Source organism: Engraulis encrasicolus, chromosome 22 (assembly GCF_034702125.1).
Source record: "Engraulis encrasicolus isolate BLACKSEA-1 chromosome 22, IST_EnEncr_1.0, whole genome shotgun sequence".
Taxonomy (NCBI): domain Eukaryota; kingdom Metazoa; phylum Chordata; class Actinopteri; order Clupeiformes; family Engraulidae; genus Engraulis; species Engraulis encrasicolus.
In genome coordinates, this window is record NC_085878.1 from 44684988 (window position 1) to 44699987 (window position 15000).

At 46.5% G+C, this 15000-nt stretch overlaps 1 protein-coding gene across 2 annotated transcripts in view; it reads right to left on the reverse strand.

Annotated features, from left to right (window-relative positions):
* The window catches only part of lingo2 (leucine rich repeat and Ig domain containing 2), a 143011-nt gene that overhangs the window by 16352 nt on the left and 111659 nt on the right, over nucleotides 1-15000 (reverse strand). The window contains exon 1 of one of the 2 annotated variants that reach the window (XM_063189263.1): nucleotides 5212-5298. The exons of the other annotated variant lie outside the window; for it this stretch is intronic. Coding sequence (XP_063045333.1) covers nucleotides 5212-5217 — 6 coding nt within the window. The 5' untranslated portion in view covers nucleotides 5218-5298. Of the gene's footprint in view, nucleotides 1-5211; nucleotides 5299-15000 lie in introns of those variants that run through there. 2 annotated transcript variants of the gene reach the window in all.

Here is a 15000-nt window from a genome sequence, read left to right on the forward strand (position 1 = left end):
TTTGACAGCCCAACTTCTGGTGGAGATAAATCAATTATTGACTTGATTTTCAAGACCCCACAACATTCTTTGCTGAAGGTTTTCTACTGCTTGAACACAGTGCCCTGGCTGTGCCTGGAAGTGCCTATGGTGCACATCTGGTTTACTGCTTTAACAAACACATCCCTCAAAAATGTGCTTTTCCAAGGACTTTGTGAACGACCTCTTAAAAATGTGTTTGTCAATGGTCACAAATCAACAAAAGGCTCGCCTAACAGACAGCCTATGGAGTAGACCTCCCTTTATTAAGAACGGGTGCTCGTGCTGATCTAGTTTACTCGGTGTGGATGAGAAAGAAAAAGAAACCTTCAGGTGATATTTGCACAAAATAGCCAAGCCCTCCAATGCGGCGGTGCATGGATAAAGTAAATGCCGTTAATTAGTGCTAAACCAACTGATAGGGAGTACGGCTGCCTCATGCCCTGCCCGAGATAACCCCTTTCGGATTGGGGACTCTGAGCCATCATTACAAATCTCTACTGTGCAGCCTCAGACTTTCCCCCTTGCCGTTTGGCAAAAAGCCCCCGGAAAGTATTTAACATCTTGACTTATGGTCTTAATCCCATGTTAAACAGTCATTAATTAATGCCGGTGAACTTTGAGGCAGAGAGGTGGCGAAACTTGTTACGAGCGCAGTGCCACGGTTTTGTAATTAAATGTTTTAGGATTAAATTCTAATTGAGCGCCACAGTGGACGTCTGTCTTACATGGAAGACTTGCACATTTTTATGTCTGATGGATTGGAGGACTTTTTGAGAACACAAGATGCATTTCAGGCAAAGCAAAACACATTTTGTGTGCTGAGAAAGTGTTGAATCGATGTAAATTTTACACTGCTGCTTTGAGGCAAATTGCTCTTGTACCTCATATCACACAGCATATCTATTATATTCAACGCAGCAATTAAATTCTATTTTCATCTACTTTCTTAAAATATGCTAAATGGTATCGAGGCAATTGGGTTAATGATTTTTCTTTCCAAATTCGAACAACTAAACAACCATTTTAATGATGATACTGTGACTGAGAAACACAAAAGACATTTTTGAATACTCTGGAAAATGTGACATTTTGTATTAAAGCTCTCCTTAGAATATTTATACTTCAGCATCCATAGCAGGTACTTTTTCTCCAACGTCTGATATATTATCCCTTACTTTTATGGTAATTTGTTTAAATATACATTGTAGGCCCTAAATGTTGCATAATTGTGGACATACCATATTGCATTTCACACAAGCATGGCCATGATATTTGCATTGCAAGTATTTAGATTGTTTCCAATATCTCAGAAAAGGGTAACACAATTAATTTGCCTACTTTGTGTTCTGTATCATGAAAAGTTTCTCTTCTACTTATATATATATATATATATTTTTTTTTTACTTCGCCTGAGGCTTTGTACCCATGGCTGCATGTGCTTGTCTTACAAAAATACAATTCAGAGGGCTCTGGAAAAAAAGGTGCCAGAGGACCTCATACTGTTAGCTCTCCCCAGGCTTGGTATCATCCCAAACAGGAAGCAAGGCTCCTCTTTCATGGAGAAAGTGTTATTGATCGGGAGTTAAGGCGGCACCGAACAGGGGAACGTGGACTTACCACAGACAAGCGATTGGGACTTCACACACTCACATTTAGTATGGTGGGATCCTCTCACAGCCAGAGCGGAGGAGGAGATCATGAAACTATCCTCAGTAAAAAAAAAACCTAGATATCAACAGGGGTCCTCGCCCCATGCTGTAGTAACGCACACATCTGCACGCATGGAAGCATGCACGCATGCACGCACGCACGCCCACACACGTGCACGTGCACACAAACCGAAAGACAGACAAAGCAACGTAGAATGAGAGTCCGTCAGTCAGTCAGCAGAACGTTTGATTTATCTGAGAAACAAGAATTTCCATCATCCAATTTTGTGTATATGGATGCATTCCTGCATTCCCGCTCCATATCAAACTGTTGACATCATGTGGGGGTCTTATTTAAAAAGCAGCACAGTACATCCCATATCATATCGTGTAAAGATACATTTTTAAAGGCACAACATTTGGAACAGTTCAAACTTCTCATATGCCGGAGCACCTACAATACCAGGGGCTTGAGGCATTTTAATCTCACCTTACGTCTCACCTATCAAGCACATCAACTTAACAGTAGTAACATGCATGGGAAAGGCCAATATTTTTAGCCCAACTTTGATTTCTGCCCCCAGAAAGAAGATCGAGATTAACACTTGACTTTCTTCACTTGTCCTCATGCCTCAGCCACAGTCTGTGTAACACCCATCCTGAAACCCCAACAGAATGCTAAGTGGACTGTGTGCATATCTAACGCATGGTAGCTCAGCACAGTGCAAAAATACACACACACACACACACACACACACACACACACACACACACACACACACACACACACACACACACACACACACACACACACACACACACACACACACAACCATCGTCATCGGAACGTACAGAGAATGTATATATATATATATATATATACATATGGAGGTGCTTCAAGGCAAGCTAAATGGCTTAGACACTGTGGCCGGCCGAAGACCAAAACGAGACACATTTGACCCGGCATCCTCCCTGTGGCTCCCGCCTCGCTGCCTCCGTATCACACGGGGCCCCTCGGGCTGCCAACACTCCGCATTGCAGCGCGGGACGCTGCCTCCTCACACTGCGCTGCACTGCTTATGTGCAGGGGGAGGAAGTGGAGCCATGTCCGAGGCATTAGCAATATCATGCTCCACCAACCCAGCCTCAGGAGGCGAGGCCAACTACATGCTTAAGACTCACACACAGGCACTGGCACCGGCGCGCACGCACACACGCACACGCACACGCACGCACGCACGCCACGCACACGCACACGCACGCACGCACGCACGCACACACACACACACACACACACACACACGTGTGTGCGCGCACGCGTGTGTATGTGTGTGTATAGTGTGTGTGTGTGTGTACAAAACAGACACACACACATGCCAACATATATATATTCTGTGTAGCAGGGACACTCAATCCACAGGAGCGTTTCCAAACAATGAAAATTAATGGTACCACCGCATGTTTAGACCACCATTCCGAATGATTTAGTCACAGGCCTATTTTCCACACATTCGCCCAGGCTAATGTGATTTATCAACTTAATGCTGCACACCAAGCCCCATTGGAATGGATAAATACAGCAGCAGTCTTAACATCTCAACACTCCAACAGGAGGGGAAGAGGAAATAGGCCTATAGTCTACTGTATAATATAAGGTGAAACAGCACCAATAACACAAAGATCAGTGCTCTAAATTAACACCAACCAACTGGCCAAATGCTGGTGAAATTTTTCAGTTTGGCTGGTAGAAAAGACCAACTTACTAGCCACTTACACTACACACTTTCCTACCACCCATTAGTGAGAGTGTGTTTGGCTAATTAGGTTAACATCTTTAGCCATTTTGGCTACTGATGAAAAAAGATAGTGTGATTTTGATGGTAACACTTCCAACTCTGTAAGTTTCAAACTTCTGACTGTATGTAAATGTAACATTGACATGGCGGTTAAGTAACGGTAGGGACACATAGACGCGAATTTGGCCAAGCGAAGCGAACTTCGCCATTCATTCCTATGAGAGAAACGAAGGCAAGCGAAAGCAAACGAACAGGAGCGAAGCAAAGCGAAGCGAAATTATGAAACCAAGTTTAATATTATGCAAATGAGCAGCGAATTTGCCTGCGGCGGCCCAATTCGCTGCGACGACCTGGTGACGGTTGGGCTGTCAGAATGGAGCACTAAATTTCACCCCTCTTCGCCTCGCTCGTTTCGCCTGCTATGTGTCCCTACTGTAAGAATGCACTAATTAGCTAGCGTCCTATGTCGCTGTGCTTTTATCCATAATGTACAGAACATTCTAAGCTTTTGGGGAAAACAGAAAGAATCCAATTAATGTATCCAAGCAATAATATATCACCACAGACCATATTTACTTGTTTGTGTGAATCTCGTATGCTCTATTACATTATTCTATGCTGTTCTGTTCTCTATATTTTTCTTAGTGCTGTACCCATTAATCATGCCATGGTGGGCAAACTCATTACGTTTTTTCTTGGGCTGTTAATTTCTCTGCAGTGTCAGCTATTTTAGCTTCTGTATATGCTTGAACACCCCTGGACTTGGCCTTTGTCCTGTTTATTTAAGACGAAACAATGATGTTTATAAAACCAAACAATGATTGAATTTGCTAGCAAAACAAACAAGGTTTTTGTCTAATGGCTTATGTTCGTGCACAGATGCACTGAGTGCTTGAGTGAGTTGTGCCGGTCTATGGTTCTGTATAAGGACTATACAATGTCAGTAAAAAGGATTTCTCCCCCTCTCTCTCTCTCTCTCTCTCTCTCTCTCTCTCTCTCTCTCTCTCTCTCTCTCTCTCTCTCTCTCTCTCTCTCTCCCTCTCTCTCTCTCTCTCTCCTCCATCTCCTCCTTCATTGTCTCCTGTCCCCTGCTTCGTTTCCCCTCTGAGAGTGGTGACACAGATGTACCAGACTTTGAAAAGCTTGTGCATCAATTTTTAATGATTTCCCAGACTTCCTGTTTATGCCAATAAACACATTAATGGGGTGGAATGTAGAAAAGACTATGAACAAAATGCAGCTAAACAAACAAACAAAAACTAAAAAAGAAACACAAACAACAGCAGTTACAGGCCTATATAACATTTTTCCAACCAAAGTAGGTGTCTATATGCTGACACCAGTGTTGCTGTGCCATAATTCCACTACAGCTATGACAAATGTTGTATTATGGAAAATAAGTCCAGAAGTTGTATATCTGAACGATGCATCAAAAAACCACCTACAGGCATTTCCCGCCTTAAACAGCCAGCACAAATGCACCGCAAGCATTGTTTCCCTCCAGCTTTACATCACGGTTGAGCAGCAAAACCACTGATAGAAAAGAAGAGAGAAGAGAAAAGAGGAGAGAAGCACAACTCTGTGCTGCTATTGGGCCCGTGCTCAGCAAGGTACATTTGCAAATGTTTCCAACTCACTAGCCCATCTCCTTTCATGTCATCTCACACACAATGTGTACAACATGACAGTAGAGTGACAGTCCCAGCACACACCATACATTCATCAGGATAAACATTAGCAGTTACCCCCATTCTCCATTCCCTGCTGCTGCTGGTAGCATTCTCCTCCTCCTCCTTCTCCGTGTGGCGGTACAAACACACTCACTGCCGGGGCCTGTGACGCACCATCCCTCCCCCTGCCCTCTCCTCATGGTGGTCGGTGACCGACCCGCGAGACCCTCTGTTAAGCTGTGCACTTAAAAAGACGTATGAAAGGTGGAACAGGGTAGTATAGCCATGTGGGTGGACTTTCTCCACCCCTTGCTCTCTCTTTGTCTCCTCCCCTCCCCAGTCTCTCTCTCTCTCTCTCTCTCTCTCTCTCTCTCTCTCTCTCTCTCTCTCTCTCTCTCTCTCTCTCTCTCTCTCTCTCTCTCTCTCTCTCTCTCTCTCTCTCTCTCTCTCTCTCTCTCTCTCCCTCTCCTTCTCATAAACCCATTGGCCATTCAGGGATCTACCCTTTGACCTTTCAGTCAGCAACATCATCATCTATTCACTGAGAGATGTCAGAAAATTGCAGTCACTGCAGTTTGGTGGCCGTTTTTATAAATGGAGTCATATTTTTTGTGTTGTGTTTTCATTTTGTCTTCACACGCTATGTGCAAGATCAGAGAATGGCCAAAGCCCATGCAGGCTGTTGCCTAGGGGGACAAGTGACAACTTCGTTCATTTGGTCATGCATTATTTATCACAGACAGGTTGTCAATTTGTACGACAAAAGTTTTTTTTGATATTTTTTTGGCAAAATGCTATCTTACTGTCACAATCAATAAGTGCTTGGTAATGCATCAGAGAGAGAAAAAAATGACTGGCATCAAATTCCATTTCAATACTGTGTGCATACACCACTAGCAGAAATATTTAGGGAATTGGGAAAATCAATAAGAGACCGAGGCAGACAGTTATTGTATTAAGTCAAAATGAATCTTCGTGGATTTAAAAATGATTGAAAAACACTTCTATTTTCAGGTGTCCTGTGTACTTATTTCGATATGTATTTTGTGATGACATTTTACATTAATAAAGCATAGTAACATATCATAGAAAATAAATCTGCATTCAAAAAGGAGCTACATGTAAATGTAACACAACATCACTGTATCTCGCCCACAAACATCTCCAGAATCAATATGTGTGGTTGCATCACTGGCTACCTACCAACCCTACTGGGGTTGATCAGTTGTGTAGGTGGACTTCAATGAGGACAACGAACGTCATTAAGTCCAAGAAAGTATCTTGAGTACAAATGTCTGGGAATTCAGCAGACTATCAGCGCGCACGATCAATGCCAAAGTCTGGCGTGCGATCAGAGTTTGCAAACAGCGGCACCAAACGCGCAAATGCATAATTCAGCATCTGTTTGTTGTCAAAAAGTCTCCACTGGGCCCCTGCCCCACGATGCTGATGCAACCAGAGTACAAGTGAACCGAACCAGCAGAGAGGAAGAAAGAAAGAGAGAGAGAGAGAGAGAGAGAGAGAGAGAGAGAGAGAGAGAGAGAGAGAGAGAGAGAGAGAGAGAGAGAGAGAGAGAGAGAGAGAGAGAGAGAGAGAGAGAGAGAGAGATAGAGGAAGAGAGAGAGTTACACTGAGAGGCAGAGAGAGAAAGAGACAGACAGTGAAAATCTAGTTGTTTTTTTGTCTTTTTTTAAAGCTATTTCATTCAATTTATTTTTGTTTTTGTTTATGTCTAACTTGATATATTGATTACTTGCGTAACTACAGCATTGGCAATATGAAGTGTCATGCCACTGATGCAACTGGAACACAAGGGAGGAGGCATACAAGTAGACACAAAGTGAGAAAGACAGAAAATGAGCCCGAGAGATGGAGAGAGAAAATGAGAAAATAAGAGAACGAGAGAACGAGGAAGAAACGCTCCTGTGGCGTCCCGGGTTTGCCCCGTGTCCGCCCCATGTCCCCTTTTGCCAGTGGGGGCAGGTGAAAGCCTCTGCCTATGGCCCTATGGCTGCCAGCATGCATGGCTGAACCCCATTCTGCTGCCTTATGGAGTGAAAGATGAAAGCCCTCTATAGGCACAGGGGTTAACGAAGCCTTTAGGCCCGCGGGCACAAACACGACTACATGTTTTATGACTCTACCTCTTATAGCTGGTGGTGGCGGAAGCATGCGTGTGTGTGTGTGTGGTTGTGTGGGTTTGTGTGTGCGGATGTGAGTCCCTGTGTGTGTCCCCGTGTGTCCCTATGTGTGAGTGTGTGTGTGTGTGTGTGTGTGTGTGTGTGTGTGTGTGTGTGTGTGTGTGTGTGTGTGTGTGTGTGTGTGTGTGTGTGTGTGTGTGTGTGTGTGTGTGTGTGTGTGTGTGTGTGTGTGTGTGAGAGTGTGAGAGAGTGTGTGAGTGGGTATGCATTTCTGTGTTTGTTTGTGTGTGCGGAGAGGCAAAGTACATGTGTGCGCGCACAATGTTTTGTAGAATCTGTGTGTGTGTGTGTGAGTGCGTGCCTGCGTGCGTGCGAGCGTGCGTTGATTTCAGTGTGTGTCTATGTGTGTGTCTCATGTAGGCAGGTTCAGCCGGGTCTCCCAGGAGGACAGTAATGTCCTATTCTAGTGTCCTCAAGATAGATTGGATATTGATCATGTGACGATGAAAAAGACAGAAAAGATAACACATGCAGGCACGAGCTGATAGGCCGTGACTGAAGTGCAGGAGGGACTTGCTGAAGCCTGTCTATTTAACTGCCTGATCAATATTGTACAATAGGCTGCGTAATGCTGTGTATCTGAGGGCAAACAAGCAATGATGGTTTCCATTTTGAATGCATTAAGGATAGAGTGGATAGAGTTCTCGGATATTAGGCCACAATTAGGCAATAATAACATGGAAATAGTCCATTACGCTAACAGTTTCATTAAATAATGCCAGTTGTTCTGATACTGTATGCACAGGCCTACATGGTTTTGGTACAAGCTCTCCATTAACATGACAGAACCGTGCTGACTGCCTTTCCCCAGAGTTCCATGTGTCCCGCACACTACATTTTCGGAAGCAAAGTCAAAAAACTTGCCTTCATCTGTTGCCACTATCATTGTCACACGTGCATGCATATGTGTGTGCCTGTGTGTGTGTGTGTGTGTGTGTGTGTGTGTGTGTGTGTGTGTGTGTGTGTGTGTGTGTGTGTGTGTGTGTGTGTGTGTGTGTGTGTGTGTGTGTGTGTGTGTGTGTGTGTGTGTGTGTGTGTGTTTGAGAGAGGGTCGCCGCCAGAAATGTTGGGCCCCATGAAAGATTCGAATTTTGTGACCCCTTAAGGGAGAGAGAGAGAGAGAGAGAGAGAGAGAGAGAGAGAGAGAGAGAGAGAGAGAGAGAGAGAGAGAGAGAGAGAGAGAGAGAGAGAGAGAGAGAGAGAGAGAGAGAGAGGACGGAGAGACGTAGTCCAAGAGGCACAGTGACAGAAAGACATAGAGAGAGACAGAGTCAAAGAGACAGACAGAAAGGGCTGTGCTATTAGAGGCATGAAAAATGCAACCCGCTCATTTTGTGCTCACACAGTAATGACTGTAAAAGGCTGGTGAGCATCAAAAGAGCCACCCGAATCTCACCCCTGGTCCTCGTAAACACAGACAGGACCACCGAGTCAGGTGGGCAACCATCAGCACACACACTTAGCTCACATTTATAGGTGTGTGTTTTTTTTTCTATGTCTGATGGAGCTTTCCCGCTTTAATCATGGGAGCTGTATCCCTAGCCCTGGTTCCCTCCCTCCCTCTGTCTGTATTTTGCTCTACCCCATCTCTATCTTTTTTTCACTCTCCTCCCCATCGCTCTCCCCATCTATCAAGCCATCTCTCTTTCTCTCTCTATCTCCTATCTCTCCTATGCCCCATCCCTCACTCTCTTACATTCTCTCCATCCCCATTCCTCACACATCCATCTCTCTCTTTCTCTCTCTCTCTCTCTCTCTCTCTCTCTCTCTCTCTCTCTCTCTCTCTCTCTCTCTCTCTCTCTCTCTCTCTCTCTCTCTCTCTCTCTCTCTTTCTCTCTCTGATGTCTCTCTTATGTTTCCGCGTACGAAGAGAGACTCATTACTTGTGCAACAAAACAGACCCTTCATCTATATTTAGCCGCATGATTAATTAGCCTAACATGTTGTTTTCTCCCCTCTTCTCTTCTTTCATTCTCTCTCTCTCTCTCTCTCTCTCTCTCTCTCTCTCTAGCTGTCTTTCGGCTCCTACCTTTGAATAATTCATAAGTGAGCCCATGGGTGCTTTCCCTCCCTTCCCCTCCCCTCCTTTCCTCCCCTCTCCTCTCCTCTGCACTCCTCTGCGCTCCCCCTCATCCATGTTGCCTACTTCAGTTCCTGATCTCGTGCCTTCTTCTCTTCCCCTCTCTCTCTCTCTCTCTCTCTCTCTCTCTCTCTCTCTCTCTCTCTCTCTCTCTCTCTCTCTCTCTCGCTCTCTATTTAATGTAAAGGCCACAGCATCAAGCAAGTGTGCAAGGAATAACTGAGCAAAAGAGTTTCAAAGGGAGATACAGTTACAGAAAAAAAGCAAAAAGAAATGTTGTTGCAAACATATCAAATCATCTTTACGACTTTACGACTGTAAATTATTTATGGCAGATCCTCTTCCTAAAGAAATAAATAAGATAAATATGAAATAATACAAAATCAGAAAGCAACATGCAGAACTTCTGTGACTTTTGCACTCCTTAAAGAACGCAGAGACGCATCATCGATATTCTCTTCACGGCCTTCTTGTAAACACGACCCCATTGACTAGCCAGGTCCTCCATCACATTCCTACACCTGCTCTCCCACTGATGGCTTTTCAATTAGGGCCAAAGAGGATGCCTGCAGGGGGGCTGCACAGTCGATCACAGGACTGTATGTGCAAGTGTGTGGGTGTTTAGGTGGACTACCTTCTTATAGTCTGCATGCAGCCAGCGGGCAGAGAATGATAACGGTGGGGTGGCGGTGGTGTGTGTTTTTTTTTTAGAGAGAGTGTGAATGTGCGTACAAAGTGTAAGTGTAAGTGTGAGTGTGTGTATAGAGTGGGTGATGGTGTGAAGTGGAGTGTAAGGAGTGTGTGTATGGAGTGAGTGAAGGCTCGTGAAATTAAGTTAAATACAAATGTGTTTTTTTCATGTGGATATTTACGCAGGGCTCTTCGTGCAAAAATGTGCCCAAACCAAAACAATTCCTAACCCTAAACTGTAAGTATACAATTGCTTTAGTGTTTTGTGTTTGTTTTAGCGTTAGTTTTGTGACTAATTACAACCTAACCAAGAAAAAGTTAAAAGTATGCTCAAGCCAAAACAATTACTAACCCTGTGTGTGTGTGTGTGTGTGTGTGTGTGTGTGTGTGTGTGTGTGTGTGTGTGTGTGTGTGTGTGTGTGTGTGTGTGTGTGTGTGTGTGTGTGTGTGTGTGTGTGTGTGTCTGTGGGTGTGTGTGTGTGTGTGTGTGCGTGCGCCCATGCGCGCGTATATCATGCATGCATGAGACCGTGCGTACATGCATGCGTGAGTGCGTGCGTGCGTGTGTCGAGGGGGTGCTGCTGGTGAGGTTTGTACAGTTCATGCAGAGTTAGTTCAACAGCATGTTATGGGTGTTACACTGTAAAAGAAGACACTCTAAACGTTGAACTAACGCTTCAAAATTAATTCTGTGGGTTCCACTGGCCACTAGTCACTGGAGAATTCCTCCGCAGTGTTTGTCCTTGACTTTCAATTTCCTCACTATCAATCAGGAGTCCACTACTGTGCTGCTGAGTGGCCAGAGCTGTGCTGGGTTGGGGTTTCTATCGCCTCTGTAGCAGGAGGAGTGTGTGCGTATGTGTGTAAGTGTGTGTGTGTGTGTGTGTGTGTGTGTGTGTCTGTGTGTGTCCGTGTGTGTGTCTGTGTGTGTCCTTGTGTGTGTGTGTGTGTGTGTGTGTGTGCTTGTGTCCTTGTGTGTGTGTGTGTGTGTGTGTGTGTGTGTGTGTGTGTGTGTGTGTGTGTGTGTGTGTGTGTGTGTGTGTGTGTGTCCGTGTGTGTGTCTGTGTGTGTCCTTGTGTGTGTGTGTGTGTGTGTGTGTGTGTGTGTGTGTGTGTGTGTGTGTGTGTGTGTGTGTGTGTGTGTGTACTGCACCAATCTACCTTCGTGAAGGCACTGCTATTGCAGCACAGCAACAGGGTGGGGCCCTCACTCCATGTGGGGCCCAATTCCTGGACCCCACATGCTTTGACCCCTTTTGCTGGGGTAGTTTTGTAGTTACTGGTAAAAGTAAGTAAAAATATTTCATCACTGACAGGTTAAGGTTTGTTTTGGTTTGGGCACAGTTTAGCATTCTTTAGCTATCGTTAGGGTGAATATGGATCAATGGGAGGGCCCTGCAAAGATATTAAGGTTGGACTGTGTGTGTGTGTGTGTGTGTGTGTGTGTGTGTGTGTGTGTGTGTGTGTGTGTGTGTGTGTGTGTGTGTGTGTGTGTGTGTGTGTGTGTGTGTGTGTGTGTGTGTGTGTATGTGTGTGTGTGGTGATAGGAGAGAGAGAGAGACGCCCATTGCGTTGTGTGTGTGTGTCTGTGTGTTCACTGTGTCCATGTCCGTGTGTGTGAGTGTGGGGGGTGTTATTGTCCTCCTCAGTCGCCCCTGACGCTCTGAGGCCTAAGGTGAGTGGTGGAGCCTGCAATGGCGAGATAAGGCCATCGTGGAGGGTACGCAACTAGCCTCTCGTGCATACACACATCTCCTCACAAACAATCATTAGGTTATTCTCATGGTGCATTGCTGATGCCCCCCCCCCATCCATCCCATCCCATCCCAACCCCCATCCATCCATCCAACCAAGGGCTCCTATCTCTCCACTGTCCATGCCTATTTCATTTATTGATATCCGCATGGCCTCTACCAAATGGGTCTGATAATGGGTGGAGGAGGGCGCTCAGAGACAGCGCTGTATGCTGCACAATAACAAGTGAAGATCGTGGGGCGGAATTTTCCAGCAAATTGAATGGACAGACTCGGTGCACACACACGTGAATGGACTGCAATTCTATGCTAATGCGCAATTGATTCTGAGGGGGAAATCACCTCAGCGAAAGGTTTCTCAAAGGTTTAATTCGATCTTCCTATGAGCGGAAAATAAATAAAGTCAACTTTAATTTCTAACATTATTCAATATCTTTTTCTGCAGGTGTACAGTAACTGCTTGGTCTGCCAGTCACTTCCTTGGTGGAAATGGCCTGACCTGACATGCTCTGCCTACATCTATTTTCAGAAATCTCTGCACAGTCATTAGTTCTGTTATTCTTCTGTTGACTAGTGATTAACCCACACCCCTGCACTCACTGCAATCACTAAACAAATACAATCTTGTTGTTGTTCTCCGTGCCAATATTCATTTTGTGGCCGTAAAAACACATCACACATTTTTGGCATAAGGCACGCACAGAGGTGACTCAGGGTTTTTACAGACTTGACAACCGCCCAAATACATGTGGTGATAGAAGAGAGAGAGAGAGAGAGAGAGAGAGAGAGAGAGAGAGAGAGAGAGAGAGAGAGAGAGAGAGAGAGAGAGAGAGAGAGAGAGAGGGAGAGAGACGTCTTCAGGGTTTTTGTGTGTGTGTGTGTGTGTGTGTGTGTGTGTGTGTGTGTGTGTGTGTGTGTGTGTGTGTGTGTGTGTGTGTGTGTGTGTGCGTCCATAACTGCACAGTTCTCCGACCCCGCAGGCTACCACAGCGTAAGCCTGCCTGTGGGATGACTTTTATAGCATCTCTCTCTCTCTCTCTCTCTCTCTCTCTCTCTCTCTCTCTCTCTCTCTCTCTCTCTCTCTCTCTCTCTCTCTCTCTCTCTCTCTCTCTGTCTCTTCACGTCTCTATCTGGCTAGAGTGCAAGGGTCTTTAGCCGCGTTGACTCGACACACACTGACCGCTGAGAGGCATCAGAGTCAGACAGCCAGTCAGCCTCTCCTCTCCTCTCCTCTCCTCTCCTCTCCTCTCCTCTCCTCTCCTCTCCTCTCCGCTCCTCTCCTCTCCTCTCCTCTCCTTTCCTCTCCTCTCCTCTCCGCTTGAGCCTGGCAGGCGGGCAGCACCACGTAGCAGCTGAGATGGCAGCTACAGAGTCTGCACTGACAGTCAAACGTCCAGGTGCCCGTTGCCCGCTGCTGGCCTCTCGCTGCCCTCTGCCATTGATGCAGAATAACCCCAGGAAGTTAAGTCTTCACCGGCGGCGGTACTGCGAGGTAAAACTCCTCTCAGCTTGAAGCGAGCAACAGACACACATGCCGATGCCGGGCCGACGTAAGTCCAAGCAACCACCAACTGCTGCTTGCTTGTTGTCAGAGAGAGAGAGAGAGAGAGAGAGAGAGAGAGAGAGAGAGAGAGAGAGAGAGAGAGAGAGAGAGAGAGAGAGACATCACAACACCCCAATTGCCTCCACACCCACTTGCCAACAGTAAATAAATAACAAACAAAACACAAAGTCAACACACAAAGAAACCTGGAACAAATAAAATGGACAAACGTAGCGACTACATGTAGAGTCGTATTGAAGGATAATGTGTATCCTGGAGGCTTTTTTGCACCACGCAGCCTATTATCTGCTCGCCTCTTTTATTCACTCGCCGGATGCCACGGCGTCTCGTCCAAACTCATCTCGTCTAGTCTCGTCTCTGCGTACTAGATCTCTGCTGGCACGGCTTCTGTCACTGCCCTCGATTGGCTATCGTCATGCTCTGAAAAGTAAGAGCCCCCTCAGGAGGTCTTTTTTTTCTTTATCTGTATCTCTTCATCTCTACTCTCTCTCTTTCTCTCTAGTAATCTCTCCATCCCTTTCTCTCTATTGCCACTCCCCTGCTTTGTGGGTTGCGCATCCCTGTGTGAATGTAGGTAAGTATGAGAGCTGTGAATGTGGGCAAGTGTGCATGCGCGTCTCTATTCAGCACTGATGTGGTGCTGAACACTTAACCTCTCTCCTCTCACTCTTCCTCTTCCTGTCTCCTCCCTCAATACCACCATTGTGTGTGTGTGTGTGTGTGTGTGTGTGTGTGTGTGTGTGTGTGTGTGTGTGTGTGTGTGTGTGTGTGTGTGTGTGTGTGTGTGCATGCATGCCTGCGCGTGCATGTGTATGTGTGTACGTGTGTGTGCGTGTGCGTGAACGTGTGCGTGTGCGTGTGCGTGTGCGTGTGCGTGTGCGTGTGCGTGTGCGTGCGCGTGTGCGTGTGCGTGTGCGTGTGCGTGTGCGTGGGTATGTGTGTATGTGCATGTGCATGCGCATGTGCTTGTGGATGCGTCGTTTGTAGACTGTGGACTTGGTCCAGGCCCAACAGTGCAGCTCTGGGATTTGAAGGTAATAATAATAGGAACCCATAATAGGGCGGAGCCCAAGGCCAGAGTCACTGTCCTGATTAATGTCCAAAAAGGTTTGGAGTAAGAGAGGAGAGGAGGGGAGCTGGGGAGGGAAGCAATGGAGGGAGTGGGGAGGAGCGGAGCCGGGGCGGGGAGGGGAGCAAAGCAGGGCCAGGGAGGAGGGAAGTAGGGGAAAAGTGGGGATGGAAAGAGGAGGGGAGCAGGGGAGGAGTATCGGGGGAAGGAAAACAAGATGGGTGTGTGAATAGGGAAAGTAGGGGAAGACAGTAAGATGAGGATGGGGAAGAGGGAAGAGGGCAGAGTATTGGGTAGGGAGGGGGAGGAGAGGAGAGGGCGGAGAGGGATAGGAAGGGGTCAGGAGTGGAGGGGGGGAGGACTGGAGGACGGGTGAGAATTTGGGAGGACAGAGAGGAAGGAGTGGAACAGGGGAGGGATGAAAAAGAGGATATGGGAGCGGGGCGGGGGGGGGGGGGGGGGGTGGGGAGAGGAGGGGCAGAGGACTGGTGGGGATGGGGAGAGGAG